Below are 16,884 nucleotides of genomic sequence, written 5' to 3'. Positions count from 1 at the left end.
TGTAAGCCAGATTGTGGAGCCCAGGGAGCAAGATTGTTCATATGCTGACTGAGTTGCTTATACCAGGATTCGATCCTACAACGGCGTGCAAGGTCTGTTTATAAGTAAGCTCAACTGGCCATTAACTTTTCCCATTCACAGTCTATGGTAGTGTCAAATCACTATGGCTGCGATACCTTGCTTGGCCACTGTGTATAGTATACTATAGTGTATGTCTGTGGCGCTGTGAGGCCTCATTCACACGTATCAAACACCATCAAACACATGTTAGGTATTTGTTTTTGTTTTTTAGGCCACCACAATGCTTTTCCAATGGGAGTCACATGGTTTGACCAAACATTTGTGTTTGATTGCTGATGGTGTTCTGGTATGTTCTGGTGTTTTGGTATGTTCTGGTGTTTTGGTATTGTGTTGTATTTGCAGTCTCTGCGAAACATGGCGTAAACATTTCAATAATGTCATTATAAGTGACAAATAAATCCCTCTTGAAACTCTGAAACTATGATCATATATTTATTCACAATTAAAAAGCAGAAAACAGCAAGTTGAGAAAACAGCTTCTGTGGACTCTAACTATAGCTACATGTATATAAGCATTTATTTAAAATGTACATGTTGATTTCAGACATTTATTTCAGACATGCTCTAGTATGTGAAGAGTCTGCCTATGCTATTAACTCATTTTGGATTAAAAAAACAGTTTTTCTCCTCTGGTGAAAAGCTGGAGGTTGCACAATGACAGGCTCTCAGTCAAATCTGGTCACAAATGACAATTAACATCAAAAGAAAACGTAAAGGTGTTGAGTAAATATCTGGTTCATGTTTTTTTAAGAAAATAAATACTCAACCTTTTTACTTTCAAGGACCCTTACTTTGATAGGCATTAGACCATGGACCCCCATACATTTTAAATCTCTTGACCCATACTTTTCCATACTGTACACGTTTTCCCCCTTTTTGAGTGGTGCAGCCACTCCATAGAGCGCCGAAGTCCTGACGTCACTCGCTCGTCCCAAAGTACATGAACCCGTGGATTTGCGCCCTCTACCGATATTGACGTCAGACTTTGGTGCTCTATTGCGGAGCTATGTGTGTCCCTGGCTGGGCCTGTCCCTGGCTGGCTGGCTGGCTAGAGCACGTCCGAGCACGAAAATAGCGTTTGGCTGGTTTTCACCACCAAGTGTCACTGTTGCGCAGCCTAACACACACACTGTTGTGCAGCCTAACACACACACACACACACACTGTATATATATGATGATTTCGGGTGTGACAGTACAGCAAAGTAGAGGGACCCCACACGGAAACTCTGTCATCATTTCTCAACCGTTTCGGACGTGAGGCAGCTCGCGGGAACCAGCCCACCCCCCTGGCCACGTTCCTGGTGATCTGGATGTTCCGGGGACCCCCACACAGTAGGCCTAACTGTCATTTCTCGACAGTTTCGGACACGGGGCGGCTCGCTGGAACCGGGCGAGCCGGTACGGCGGTACGGTATTTGAGTTGAGTCAATCAATCAATCAATCTTTATTTATATAGCACATTTCATACAACGAGTGCAGTTCAAAGTGCTTTACAGTAAGAGCAAAAATAAAACAAGAAAGAGCAAAACACAACAACTACATAGTAATAACAAAAACAAAAGGAGCGACTAAAACAGGAAAAGGACATGCAATGATCTAGTTAAAAGCAATGCTAAAAAGGTGTGTTTTAAGATTTCGTTTAAAAAACGAAATCAATAGTACATTATAAGGGAGTTTCAAAGTACAATATAGAGGTACTGTTAAAAATAAATAAAACACATTTGGAAAATAACAAGGCTACCAGAAAATGCTAAAAAAAAAAAAAAAAAAAAAGATCAATGTTAGGATAGAGCAGGATAGAACATAGGCTATAGCTAACAGTACACTAGAAAAGAAAATAGAAACTAATTGAGATAAATAGTAGCCTACTGTAAAATAGATCAAAATGACTGAGTAGCCTACTGTAAAATAGTTCGCCTTTTGTCTTTTTTTTGCCCTCGAGCTTCCCGTCGACAGATCATCACATGCTGTACTGGGACCAATGACTGGCCTGGGACGCTCAAAATAATAAACTTTGGCTGCTGCCTGCAGCCAAAATCATATTATTGTACTTGTACTATATAAAACACCATACAAGAGCGTTATGGTTATGGATGGCAAGAAGAAGAAAGCCAACACGTCAAGCGGACGAGTCATTTGGTCCGACGAAGAAGCGGCTGCACTTATCCAGGTATGGAGTGGAGATTGCATCCTACGGCAACTGGCTAAAACTCATAGAAACGCCAAGGTTTTCCTCCAGGTCTCGGATGAAATGAAAACGAGGGGCTTCATTAGGACCCCACAGCAGTGCACCAGGAAGGTCAAGAAACTGCGTCAAAAATACGCTTCTACGCGCGATAAAGTGAGAAGAAGCTCAGGGGAATCGGCCGCGGACATCAAAGACACATGCCCATTCTATGAAGAACTGGACATTATTCTGAATGGAAGCGCCTGTGCCGAGTCTGCCGACCCCAAAGGAGGAGGACACGTTGATGCCGGGGGTGATGAAGGTACACATACCGCAATTATTATACACTATGCGTTAGCCATGGTTCACATGAACCATAGAAGCTCGTACTTCTATGACAGTCATGTTTCAGGGCTTGCTTTCTTTCTTTCCTGTCTCTCTTCAGCCAAACCATTTATTTTGACATGAAGTGTGTAATTATGTCAAAGCATGTGTATAGTCAGGTCAACCAGACTGTGTGTGTGTGTGTGTGACTGTGACTGACTGGTAGCTGTGGTTAGGGCGCCACTCTGTGGACAGCAGGGGTAACACCCACGTGTTGTGATGTGAAGCTATCACATGATCTCTAGCCTCGATACCCAGGCTTTCATTCTTCGGGGAAACATGATCTCTGACCCCATGATTGACTGTGACTAGAGGAGGGCCTTTGAAGATATTAATCTGTTGTACAAATATTCACTGCAATGTCATACATCCGGATACATGTAGAGTTTTTTGAAGATGTGTTGTTTAAAACTAGTGAGGCATGCATCAAAGTTCATGTAACCTTTGTCACTTCTGGTACCATTATTAACACTAAATGCCAGACAGAGGCGTATCTACAATAAGGCAAGGGCAGGCGTCCGCCTGTCCAAATCCATTTCTGGCCTGGCCAAAATCCATACAATGAGAAAAAAAGAGGACAAAAACAAGACCTGAGAACTATTAATGGACAGCTGATTGGCCGTTGCGGTAGAGCGCGACCCTCAATCACCCATTGGAATGTAATTTGTAAATGCATGCCTTTCAGCCTTTGTATCCTACTCGTCTGGCAGGTATATCTCTTTGAAAACCTTTAGTGCTACGATTGTGCGCGGGGAGACGACAATTAACACATATCTTGCCTGCCCAAAACTTAATTCCTGGATACGCCACTGATGCCAGAGGTGTTATTTTTCTTTTCATGTAATGTCTTTCAGGAGTTGCTCACCTCACACCACCGGCCGGGCTGCACACATGCTCTCTGTGTCCGTTCTCTCACAGCCAAGAAGACGGTCTTCTGAAACACATTAGACAGAAGCACATCGGCGGAGAGCCCGGCACTGAACACAACGGACAGTGTTACTCGTGCAACATCTGTGGGAAGATGTTTCTCAAGCACTCCAGTAGTAGGAGACACATGCTCATGCACAAGGGAGAAAAGAACTACTTGTGCACAGAGTGTGGGAAGGCGTTTTTGACATCCGGAGAGCTGATGCTGCACACGAGAACCCACACTGGTGAAAGGCCATACAAATGCAAGCTGTGTGGGAAGGGCTTCGTTGCCAGTCGCTACCTTACGGTTCACACGCGGATTCACACTGGGGAAAAACCTTTCGTTTGTAGTCTCTGCCCCAGAGCCTTCAATGCAAGCAAATACCTCAAAAGACACGTGTTAATTCACAATGACAAAAAACCTTTCAAGTGTGTCAAATGCGGCAAGGGGTTTGTGGAATCATACTATTGGAAAATGCACATGCGAACAAGTAAATGTACTATAATACCACTATAGTATTGCACAGCCAGACGGTCGGATATCTCTCCGCCTACCAATCGTACGGTGTGGATACCTTTTAATTCCACTGCAAAGACACCTTTACTACAACAATTTCATACCTCCACCCATATTCCGAAGGACCGCCCTCCTCCGTCCCTCGCATTGGTTCTGCAATGCTGTTTTTATTTTATTTTTGTTATCTCTGAATTGTCACCTCTGACTCTGACCTACAGAATTAAGACGGCACCAGTAGACAGATCTCTGAAAGTCAAGCTGTGCGAAACTACTACTACTACTACTCTTGCCTTCTGGCTAATGGTTAGAGGCCCTTGCAACAAAAAAAAAATAGGTACAAATTCTCATTCATATCCCCTTCAATTCGTCCCATCAACAATAGAGCACAAGTCAAGTCTGAGGTCAATATCGGTAGAGGGCGCAAATCCACAGGTTCATGTACTTTTTATTTGCATTGTAATCCCCATAGGGGGATTTTAGATCGCCTCATATGAGAACTGTGTTTTGTAAAATAAACAAATCATCCTGGCCGCTGGATATGAAGAATCAACTGACTGAGAGAATACTGCTACTGAATTAGTTACATTTTTGCTAGAAACAGACTGTATCGTAATACTGTATGAGTGACTGACTGTCGCAAACGATACAGAGACACCTGAAATGAAATGAAATGATTACTATATTTACCCAGGGTATCTGGGCTAAGCTCAAGAACTTGTTTCCAGCCAGGCCCTGCTCATAGAACATTTCATCGTAGTGGTTCAATGCCTTGTTCAAGGGCACTTCAGCGGTGGTAATTTTAACGTGTCGGACCGCTGATTCGAACTGGCGACCTTCCGGTATCAAGACCGCTCCGCAATCCGTTCGGCCACCGCTGCCACTCCCGGACAATAACGCAGAGACAGCTCGTTTATTTTTGGACCACAGCGCTTATATGAAACGATTTTAAGATTAGACCATGTTATTCTCCATGGAGAAATTACTTCCGTGAACCAGGGGAATCGAGGGGACGAGCGAGTGACGTCAGGACTTCGGCGCTCTATAGAAGCAGGAGGAGGTATAGCTGCTGTTTAGTTTCAGGGGTGGGTGGGTGGATGGTTCTAGTTGCACTTTATATTTAATACTGTTTTCTGGATCTTGTGACAATGTACATGTCCGTCTGTTCTTGTGTATGTATGTTTACTGTCTCTCTGTTCTTGTGTATGTATGTTTACTGTGTTTTTTAGAGTTTGTATTATCTGCTATAAAATGAGTGGGAATGTATGACTTTTCTTTTCTTTTCAGGATCGGCACTGAGTGTGAGGGCCACATAGTGGCCCGAACTCTAGCTTGCACCTATTGTTGGTGCTAAATCCGCATGTAAATGGTTCTGTTTATGTTGAAAATATAGTTGCTATTTTCTTTTTCTGTTCAAAATTAATAATTATTTTATGGCTAATACATTTTTATTACACTCATCATGCAAAATCAAGGTCAAACCATGGTTGTAACCACATCTGGCAATTTGCGATTACATATTTTCTCTTTGATTAAAGGAAGTTCATGTGTTTAGTGCTGCTCACATACACAGGTTGTGGGTCTGTATGAATCTCATAGAGAAGCGGAGATATTTTACTAAATACATGTTTTCTGCAAAAACTTGCAAATCGATTTGATATTATGTGACAAATGATATTATATGACAAATATACTACATGGTAAATGGTGCATGTATGTAGCACCCTTTATACAAAGCGCATTGCAATGTGCAATACATTCACAAACACACACACACATTCACTTACCCGACAGCCGACGGAGAAACCATGCGAGGCACCAGCCTGCAGCTCATCAGGATAGGCCGGTCACCGTCTTGCTCAAGGACACTTTTACGCCAACTCGGCGAGAGCCTGGCGTCGAGTGGGAACCTTTCCGATTCTCAAGCGGCCGCTCTGCCTCCTGATCCACTAGCCCCCCTCCCCCACCCCCCAATATGACGAGAGCTGACCCCGACTCACTGCAGTTAAAGTATTGGGTGAGTAGTACGCAACATACACCTGGATCAGTGTCGTTTTTGGCAGCACATTTTGATTTTAGTTTTAGTCATAGTCTCTTGAATAGTTTTCATTTCGTTTTAGTCGACTAAATGTCATATTTTAGTCGACTAAATTTACAGTTGATTTAGTCGAACAAAATGTATTTTGGCGGGCCTTGATGCAGCCGATCTACAAGCCCACAACGCGTTGCGCTGCGACGCGTTGTGGGCTTGTAGACATTTTAGTCTAGTTTGTATTTGTTGACGAAATTGTCAATATATTTAGTCTTAGTTTTAGTCACCATAGCTTTTAGTTTAGTTTCCATAGTTAGTTTTTGTCAGTGAAAAAAGGTAGTCGACGAACAATTTTCGAACAATCTGTCTGCTGTAATCCTGTGTAAGGCAGTTATCTCCCTATAGTCACTAGCATGCTTATTCTTTGTGGAAACAAAGTAAAACGTTTCCACCCGACGACATAATATGTCGTCGCCGTCAAGTGGAAACTTTTCAGGAAATGTAAAAAAAATAAAAATAACCTGTGTTCCCATAGATCAATTAGTCGGGGTCAAATTAGCCATTGGGCCGGTGAGGCCGTGGCCCAGGGACACTTGGCTCTCAGGGGTCACAAGCCTGGTCACAAGCTCTTGTTTCATTGGTTCAGTATTTAGAAAACACACACACACACACACACTTAATCACTTGAACTTCATTGTTTTTAAAGCAGCTGTGAACAGTGGTTTTCCAAAATAGCAGATAACAAGCTCACAGCGGCATGCTGCTATTTTTGAGCATTTTTGAAAAAAATCGTGAAATTTGTTGAAATGTGATTAAAACACAAATCTTCTCTTTTGGGTGTCCATGGCACGACATAGTTTCAGATGTGGTCATATATATCATTTGGCTCAAATAATTTCAGAATGACAGATTTACGATAGAAAGCATTTGTAGAATTTAATGGGTTAAATAATTGCAACAATAGCAGATCTACAAGCGATCTACAGCTATTTTCACTCCTTTAAAGTTTAGAATAAAATAATTATAGAAAAGTTTTGGCAATTGTCGTTTTCACCCAACGGCAATGGCAGTAGCAAGTCGACCTGCTGGTTGCAGACAGTGGTTTGAGGCGATATCTCCCACGGCATGCAATATGGGGCCATGTCTGGGTCACCAGGCCGTACCCTCCAGAACACACACTCACACTTGGCGTCGTAAGCGACTCTAATCAAAAAACACGGGGGTCAAAGGTGACTGTACAATCCCAGTCTTCACACAGCCTCTCGCCAGCCCGTGAACTAGTCATCACCAAATGGTACGCAGCGTGTTTGTCCCGACCACATACATAAACACAAGTCTGGGATAATAAACAACATGGCACCACATTCTGGTCTCCCCTGTAGGCACCACCACGAACAGCCCATGTAACAGGAGAGCTGAAAGGGTGTTAACAACTAAAGTTATTTTAGATTTTGAATTTGGGAAGAGGTGAGGGGAGGAGCATTCGTGAGCCTTTATTCGACAGTGATGGTACGGAGAGACAGATGGTCCGGCTCGGTTGGGAATCGCACCGGGGACTCGCTGGTCAGTCTGCTTTGATGAGCCTAACATAACTACTTGGCTGTTGGGTAGCATGCCGATGCCAAAGGCAGCATTGATAATCAGCATGCCCTCTTGGCTTTGACAGGCAGCACGGGTTTCCTGGCACTTATTAACCCATTTTGACCTGAGATCAGATTCTAAAAATGTCTTCTACATCCTGACAGTTTTCTGAAAAAGCTATGTTTCTATGTCAGTCGTTCTTCGATTTTTCAAAAATAGCAGACCTACAAGCTCGTAGCGCGCCACTCGGTGGCGCGCTATGAGCTTGTAGATCTGCTATTTTTCAATAGCCAAAGCATAACATAATGCCATAACCAAAAGGGTTTCCCGCCCCAAAATGGGTTGGACACGAGTTGGCTCTGTATTTGGACCGCTTTTTTGCGTCCAACATGATGACACGTTGTGAGCTTGTAGATCGGCTATGTTTGGCTAATCTTCGCCCCCCCGGAATATGGACCCTATGAGGTTCAAGTGGTTAAGAATGTCTGCATTGTGGCGGTGTTTGTTGAATAGAGTGGGTGTACAGTACACTGTACAGTATAGTGTACAGTATGTATGGACAGGCAGATGTTACACCCATTTGGTGGTATTCCAGAGTTCACAGACTGGTGAGAGTGCAGAGTGAAAACATGGGCCAGCCAGTGACCTTATATCACTTCTAGGAACACCATGGGGATAAAGGACTGAACCTCATCCCCACATGTGCTCCTGAAAGTGGGGCCCACAGGGGTTTTTATGGGCTCCCCACTCCCCAGCAAAATGGTTCAACATTTGAACACTATTTCAGAAATGGTGAAAAATAGCCCATCTATAAGCTCACAACGTCATTAGTTTGGAGATTGTAAATAGGTTCCCCCCCCCCCTATTTTTTTAGACAGTTGAATTCTGTACTAATATTCATCTAACAACAGGCATCTTATCTTATGGAGGGCCTCCGCTGGCACCAAATATTTTCAAATTTGGGGGTTGTTGACTTGTTGAATGTTTGAGAACCACTGCCTTCTACTGTTACGCTGGATGCTAAATACCTAAGAGCATCATGTAATAAATGTACTCCCTCTTTACGGTATTATGCAGCCTCTCTCTCTCGTGTCACTTGGGTGTGAAACCATTGTGTCCTAACTTTAGTCTGTGAACATGTGGGCGGGGCTTAAGGACTTCATCACCACCAGAGTAATCTAGTAAGAGAGTGGCGACACTAGCGGTGACTCCCATTGTAGCAATGGAATGCGGAAGTGCTCATTCCATCTCAATGGGATAGTTCCAATGTTTGGAACTATAGCCCATAGCAAATCTCTTACTAGATTACACCTAGCCTGGGCAGCATTCCTTTTTGGATCCGGTCGGGAGCGGATGGTATCTTATGTCATGTTGTAGTCATTGTTTTGTAGTCATCAGGCCGGAACCCTCAAACCAGAACTTCCTTTCCCTCAAACCAGAAGAATATAATACCTTCCCAATATAAGCGTGACTCACTCTCTCTTAGCCTGCGATGAGAATAGAATTTCCCTATGGGATAACAAAGGTATACAGATACTAAATAGTCTCTGGAAAGCACATTCACATTTATAGACCCCCATTTGAAAGATTTGGCGCCAGGGACCCTTCCATTTGAAAAAAAGTTCTTTGTTGTGAACTTGTACAGCAGCTATTTTCAAATAGACAAAGTAGTTAAACTAATTGTTATGCCATATTGGCTGGAACCCACTCACCCTTGCTAGCCCCCCAACCGATGCTTGTTGGTTACAACAACTCTCGTAACCCCTAACCCTTGCAATGTACAGTATAGTGCCTTACAGTGACTTGCATTAGGGAATGGAACCTCTACACCTGGCATTGTTAGTGCCTTGCTTTACCCAATACTCCATGAGAAAAAACTGCATAGTAAAATTATCAAGTCTTATTGGATGTAATATGATGAATCAAACATTTTCTAAATTGGATGATTATTTTTGAAAAAACGAACCATGTCAATATTATGAATCCTTTGGGATTGTAGACCCGTATTGCTGTCCCCATCACACATCCCACATCCTAAAAAGGTTTACTGTGGCTGCGTGCAGGACTGTTGCACTTCAGTGTTGGGTCAATATTTTGGTGTGTGACACCGTCGTATGACGGGAGCATAAATCCAGCATTACAGAGGCTTTGAGTCATTCACGGTGAGCATATCGCAACCAAAGTTATTAACAGCAAACGCATTCAGAAATGATTCATGACACTGCTGTACAAAATGTTCTCAAATAGAGGTGTGTGTGTGTGTGTTCAAAGTGTTTTTGTGCTGCTCTGCTCCTTCTATTTATTTGTTTTCTCTATACTCTGAGTGTATACGTCAGAGCTGATGTTTGTGTACAGCATCAGGACACTTAACCCATTTTGGCCTGACCTCAACATTTTAAAAAAATCTTCTAAAAAAAAAAAAAATCTTCTAAAAAAAAAAAAAAATAGCAGACCTACAAGCTCGTAGCGCGCCACTCGGTGGCGCGCTATGAGCTTGTAGATCTGCTATTTTCCAATAGCTAAATTATAACATAATGTTTAAAACATCAAAAGGGTTAAAGGCAGGATTCAGATCTTCATATTTTCGTGTGTGTGTGTGTGTGTGTGTGTGTGTGTGTGTGTGTGTGTGTGTGTGTGTGTGTGTGTGTGTGTGTGTGTGTGTGTGTGTGTGTGTGTGTGTGTGTGTGTGTGTGTGTGTGTGTGTGTGTGTGTGTGTGTGTGTGTGTGTGTGTGTGTGTGTGTGTGTGTGGCGCTGTGCGCGAGTGTGTATGTACTTGAAAGTATAGTAGAATGTGAGAAATAGCTGTTTTATGGTTCAATTGATTTCGAGGTCAGGTTTGAGGTGTAGCCATAGAGGACGGCACACAGACAATATATTGTTTTTTTCTTTTGTCCTTTGTGTTCTCTCTGTTGATACTGTTATATGTTATGGTTGCACTAAACGGAATTTTGTTATATGTCTCATACAGTGACAATAAAGATCTTATCTTATCTTAATGGAAAACAAAGGTAGAAATGGCATTTATACAATTGCTGTCCTAAAACTTTGATGTCCTTCCAATACAATGATATTGTGTTTGCGTGCGTATCAATAATTATATTTTCATGATCGTTCATTTAAAGGTGATTACCTTACAAAACACATGCAGTAATCCTGGTCTCTAAACTGCCCCCCCCCCCCCCCCCCCACACACTTCCATCAGCTGGGGCACCTGATGGAGGGGAAAGGCACTGGTTGGAATAACGTGTTCCTTCCACGCTCTACGTCCAACCAGGGAAACTCCCCCCCTGTCAGGTGTAAAGGGGCAACTTGGACACTCAGGCATGAAGGAAGCATGAGTTCAAGTCCGTTGCTCTCCCCAGGTTGGCGGAGGGTGTGTAGAGCCCAGGATCACATTAGATAATTGACACAGGGGTGAATAATGGGTTACACAATTGTGGGCAATTCTTTTTTTTAAAGAAGTATTTAGTTTAGACTAGTCATTGGTTAGACCAGTCATCAAAATCAGACCATCTTGGTCTAAGGTTGACACTAATAGGCTTGATGGGTGGACTTAATCCCCTCAAAGGTTTAATCATCAAGGTTTAATCATCAATCAACACTTTAATCATTGACCTCAGAGGTATACAACTAGATTAAGCCAGACTAAAACTAAATATAAGATTGAGACATTTTTAGTACTTCTAGTAAGACTAAAACTTAATTGCCCAGACTCTTCTTCAACAAAGATGGCGAAAGCAAACATTCTTTGTTCAGTACTCATACAATAGTTTGGTACAAAACACTGAAGTCCTTAAACCAGAAACCTAACCTCCCACGGGGCAGCACACCTAAACCTAACCTTAACCCTCTCCCAACCCTTAACCGACCCCTCACCAACCTTAATCCGGTTGTTTTAACGCACCCCTCACCAACCTTAATCCGGTCGTTTTAACGCACCCCTCACCAACCTTAATCCGGTCGTTTTAACGCACCCCTCACCAACCTTATATCTAACCAATGCTATGTCTAACCAAAGGATGCCTCCCGATTAGCTCAATTAGGGATGCGCCTGTAGCTTAGTGGGTACTGGGTAGTGGTTAGAGAGGCAGTCCAGTAACCAGAAGGTCACCAGTTCCCCTCCTGGCCTAGTACACCTATACAAGCTTAATCCACAGCTCTCCCCGGAGCGCTCATCAACTGGTTGAAGTTGAAACGGAATTTCCCGTGTGGGGCAAAAACTAAACAAAACGGTCACGCCCCCTATAGTCAAAATGCCATCCCAGTCCACACAGGCACACCGAGAGGTCACGGCGCGCCAAGCAAGCGCTGCAATAACAGTCTGATCCTCATACCCGGGGTGGGTCAGTGTCCCACTCCCAAGGCATTCTGCTGTTCCACGTGCACGTTCCCGAACCTCGCACCCAGGTGAGGCTTCCTCCTCCGTTCCAAGACAAACTTGGCACCGGGAGTGATCATAACATGGCGCTCTTAGATGTGTACGGACAGCAGAATGCATCCCTGCATGCTGTCTCTCTCTCTCTCTCTCTCTCTCTGTCTTCCCTCTCATCCTCAGTAGAGACGACCAGACGAAGGCTGCCTTCTCGCCCCAGTCACACTCTGAAGAGCACTTTTCCTTGCCTGAGGTTGTGAGTTTTGCTCCTAATCCAACAACACGTCGTCGTCGTCGTAGCATCAGGGGCCATCAGGAGGCGAGACGGTGGCTCTAGAAGGGATGTCCAGGTAATATGCAGCTTTTTTAACCTTGCCACCAAGCGCATGACAGAGTGCGCCTGTGGGATTGAGTTGGCCCGTGACCTTGACAGTAGGATGAATCTGTGAGTTTGAGTTGGCGCCGGCGGTGGAGAATCTCTTTGGTGTTGGCACGTTGGATTGATGTCCGTTTAGGCGTGGCGAGGTAGATTTTTCTTTAGTGGCGTTTTGGCCTAAAATATTGTCTATATACATGTACATACATTCATGAATCCACTTGCTGTCGGTATTGAGCAATTTTTTTAAATATGCGTTTATATGTGACCATACTGTACCATTGACATCCTATAAGGCAAAAATGTAAGTTTCATTATGCTTTAAGTAGCATGCGACATGTCAAACTATTTTTGCACAAAAAAACACTCCTTGGGCTAAAAACATTGCAATCATCACAAATGTGATGAGGTCAGCACATTTTGGAGAATTTGGGCACATTTGGTGCCCAAATTGGCTATGGCCGTTTTTATAGCCGTAAGGCTATGGCCGTTTTTAGCCCAAGGACTGTTTTTCGTGCAAAACTAATGCTTGAAATGGATTCAGAATCATGGCAACCCCCTAGTTTGACATGTCACATGCTACATAAAGCATAATGAAAATGTGAAAATCTTGCCTTAATTTTATATAGGAAAATTTGCTCAATGCCGACAGCCGGTCAGCAAGTGGATTCATGAATGTATGTAGACAATATTTTAGGCCAATGAACAAAAGAAGCCTGTCTGCTGCCGGACCATTCATGGTAACACCTGTCTTCACTTAGCATTAACGACTTGAACTCTTTGTTTGACGGGGTTCCCCAGGGGTCTATATCGGTCAGCTCACTCTAAACCAAACCCCTTCACTGAAAATAGCTGGCCTACAGGCACTCAACGCATCGCGGTGTGACGTGTTCTTGTTATTTTGCTTGTACTTTTGCAGAATGTTTGCCTATAAAGACACGCCCAGAACGTTGACGCTAGGGTTTAAATGAAAGAAATGGCACCAGGGTGTATAGATGGTAGAATGGAGTTTAATGGCATGATGTCTAGGGACATGATGATTCCACTGTGTGGATTGATATCAAGGTTTTGTACAGTAGAAATCTGTGTGGCTGTACTGTTACTTAGTGTCTACATTTTGCGCTGTATAAAGGTGCTATACTACAGAATGTTTCAGTAAAATAAACGTGCCAATCATCTGCACTTTAAATGCATGACCGTGATGAAGCCTATATCATAATGTGTAAAATAATGCTCATACCAATCAACTAAATATCTTTCTTCCTCAACGGAAAGGACAATAGCTAGTATAATGAATCCCTCTCACATTAGACCTTTACAGGTCTAATGTGAGAGTGTTTTGTTTTGATACTGTGCTTTCGTGTTCTGGGTCCCTAACTTCTCATTCACGTTTGACTGTATATATGCTTTTCCTCTCCTTCAGGGGAAAGGATGGTTTGCATCACTCACAAGAGCGAAGGCTGTCCACTGATGCTTCTGGCGTTCAGCCGGCATCTCCTCCTCCCGTCTCTGACGCTGTCCTTCCTCTCCACTCTCATATTCTCTGTCCTGCCGGCGCTCACGTCCTCTCTCTGGTCTACTGCCGCTGTCTCTACGGCCACCATTTCCACCCTCGCAGCCACACAGTCAATGCCCCACACAACTATTCCTCCCGTAACTCTTACCTATAGTCCTACAGTGCTACAAACGCCTTTGTCTCCACGGAGCTCTACCCGTGCCCCGGTTATTTCTGTTTCAACAATGTCCCTGACGTCTTCACTGGAAACCTCCGTCACGGCTCCATACCTGACCCCAACTTCACTGGAAACCTCCGTCACGGCTCCATACCTGACCCCAACTTCACTGGAAACCTCCGTCACAGCTCCATACCTGACCCCAACTTCACTGGAAACCTCCGTCACAGCTCCATACCTGACCCCAACTTCACGGTCAACCTCCAAAACGTTTCTTTTGTTGTTCCCCGGAACAGGCAAACCGGCTAAACGTCTTGGCAGGTTTTTCAACATGTTACCCTCAACTTCCCGGTCCGATTTAACCTCTCTTCCTCCTTCAAGGTCCCCGCTTCCCAAAAGCTCACAGACTCCTCCTCACACTAAACTTGTCAGCAAATCATTGCTTTCGCCATCGCCACCCTCAAACCCTCCTCCTTCTCTCACAACCTCCCAACTTCCTTTCTCCACAAGTTCTACCTCTGAAACTGCTCTCCCTCTCTCTTCAAGACCTACACAAACTCCCCGCGGTCTCCCCACTTCCCTTTCCACAACCTCGACTCCCGTTTCTTCCATTTCCTCTTCTTCTTCCTCCCTTCCCACACAAACCTCCTCTTCTCCTCCTCCTCACCCTCGAACCGTCGCATCTCCTCCTCCTAAAAGGCTGCCCCCCTGCCACGCCAGACCGCCCCCTCGCCTCCCGCACACCACTCGTCCGCTGTTTGACCGTCAGCCGTTCATCGTCACGTGGAACATCCCTGACCTGGTGTGCAACAGGTACAACATCTCCCTGGACACCTCCACCTTCAGAGGAGTGGCCACACCTGCAAAGGTAGGAGGGAGGGATTGATTGATTGATTGATTGATTGATTGATTGATTGATTGATTGATTGATTGATTGCGAACGCAGTGAGCACTTACTATGAGACCTAGCAGAACATGTGTGTGTGTGTGTGTGTGTGTGTCTGTGTGTCACGCTGTAACACCACCCGCCCGCCACCAGAGGGCGCAGCTGTATCACACACAAAACACACACACACACACACACACACACACAAAACTTAACTTAAAAAAAAAACGTAACTTAAAAAAAAAACTTTACAAAAAAACGTACAAAAAAACTTTAAAGGAGCATTCAGTGATTTGGGTAATTTGGAAAACCACCCAGTCTGCCCCGGTAACAAAATGTGCACATGCACACGCTCTACAGTGGGGGGAAGTGCAACAGGCCAACAGCATGTGCACCAAGGCCCGCCCCCACTCGATCATGATTGGAGGAAGGCCCCTCTCATCCTGATTGGATGAAGGCTTTGCCACCCGCCACCAAAACTGAAACTATGGTTTTTTGACCCCAGGGGCTCACTGGGGACAGGGAGGATCTCCTTATATGGTCAGCACACTCTATAGTAGGGAGGATTATAAAAAAAATAAAAAAAAATAAGTGATATTTGAATGAAGTGAAATCACTGAATATACCTTTAAAAATAAACTTTAAAAAAAACTTAAAGAAAACTTTTAAAAAAAAACACACACGCACGCACACATACACACAAATCTTAAAAAAAACACTTACAAAATAAAATAATTTAAAAAAAGAGAACTTAAAAAAAACCTTAAAGTACGTAATTTATTCTAATTGTTGTTATTGCAATTTACGAGCTGCGTTCGCTTCCCGCGTTCGCGCGTCTTACTTGTTGATTGATTGATTGAATGATTGAGCCTCATCTCCCTCGCAGGTTCCAGGTCAGTTCCTGTCTCTGTTCTACACAGACAGACTGGGTCTGTACCCCCATGTGGATCGCACCGGCACCAAACGTTTGAATGGCGGAATCCCTCAGCAAGGCAACCTGAAGGCCAGCATGTCCAAGGCCAGAGCAGACATCACATACTACATCCCCTCCAGGTCAGGGTTAGGGTTAGAGGGTTAGGGTTACATGTCCAAGGCCAGAGCAGACATCACATACTACATCCCCTCCAGGTCAGACCATGTCCAAGGCCAGAGCAGACATCACATACTACATCCCCTCCAGGTCAGACCGTCACATACTACATCACATACTACACATACTACATCACATACTACATCACATACTACATCACATACTACATCACATACTACATCCCCTCCAGGTCAGGCCGCCAGGAGGAGCTGGGGCATAGATTAATGGACTTTATTTTCTTTTTTGGTTTGTTTTCTTCTTCTTTTTTTTTTTACCATATATCGTACAATTAACCCATTCAGGACGGGAACCCCTTTTGGTGTTTTAAGGATTATGTTATAGTTTAGCTATTTTAGAAAAATCGTGAAAATGTGTTGCAAATCTTTGAATATATATATATATATTCTTTCAGTGCAAACGTTTTTAACTCAAATCTTTGCTTCTGGGGGAGGGGTCCGGCCCTGGAACAACATATTTTTCAGATGTGGGTCCGCAGCCAAATGCAGATAATTCTGGTGGTCCTTGACATGAGAAAGGTTCAGCTCCACTGACATAGAAACATAGGGTTTTTCAGAAAACTGTTAGGATTTAGAAGACTTTTATTTTATTTTTTTAGAATCGGCCAAAGCCAAACCAAAATTTGATTTACATTTATATGTTCCAAATAATGTTCAATGCCAAAAAAATACAACTAAATGGTCAATCGCAATTATTCGTATGACCATTAATCGTCAAGTAAAATTGTCATGACGGTGGCAGTCCTAAATCTCTCCTATCTCCCCTCTATACCTTCATAGAACCAGTCGAGGTCTGGCT

At 43.7% G+C, this 16,884-nt stretch overlaps 1 protein-coding gene across 1 annotated transcript; it reads left to right on the top strand.

The window, feature by feature from the left end:
- Positions 1-2,095: 2,095 nt before the first annotated feature.
- LOC306916256 (uncharacterized protein) lies at positions 2,096-5,099 on the top strand. The gene is made up of 2 exons (XM_079494075.1): positions 2,096-2,572; positions 3,489-5,099. The coding sequence occupies exons 1-2, from the start codon at positions 2,167-2,169 to the stop codon at positions 4,058-4,060; spliced, it is 978 nt and encodes a 325-aa protein (XP_079350201.1). The 5' UTR covers positions 2,096-2,166; the 3' UTR covers positions 4,061-5,099.
- The last annotated feature ends 11,785 nt before the right edge of the window (positions 5,100-16,884 follow it).

This window comes from Electrona antarctica, assembly GCF_951216825.1.
Source record: "Electrona antarctica genome assembly, chromosome: 23".
In the NCBI taxonomy this organism is placed as follows: domain Eukaryota; kingdom Metazoa; phylum Chordata; class Actinopteri; order Myctophiformes; family Myctophidae; genus Electrona; species Electrona antarctica.
Note: the sequence above shows the minus strand (reverse complement) of the source record. Positions and strands in the feature narration are given on the sequence as shown.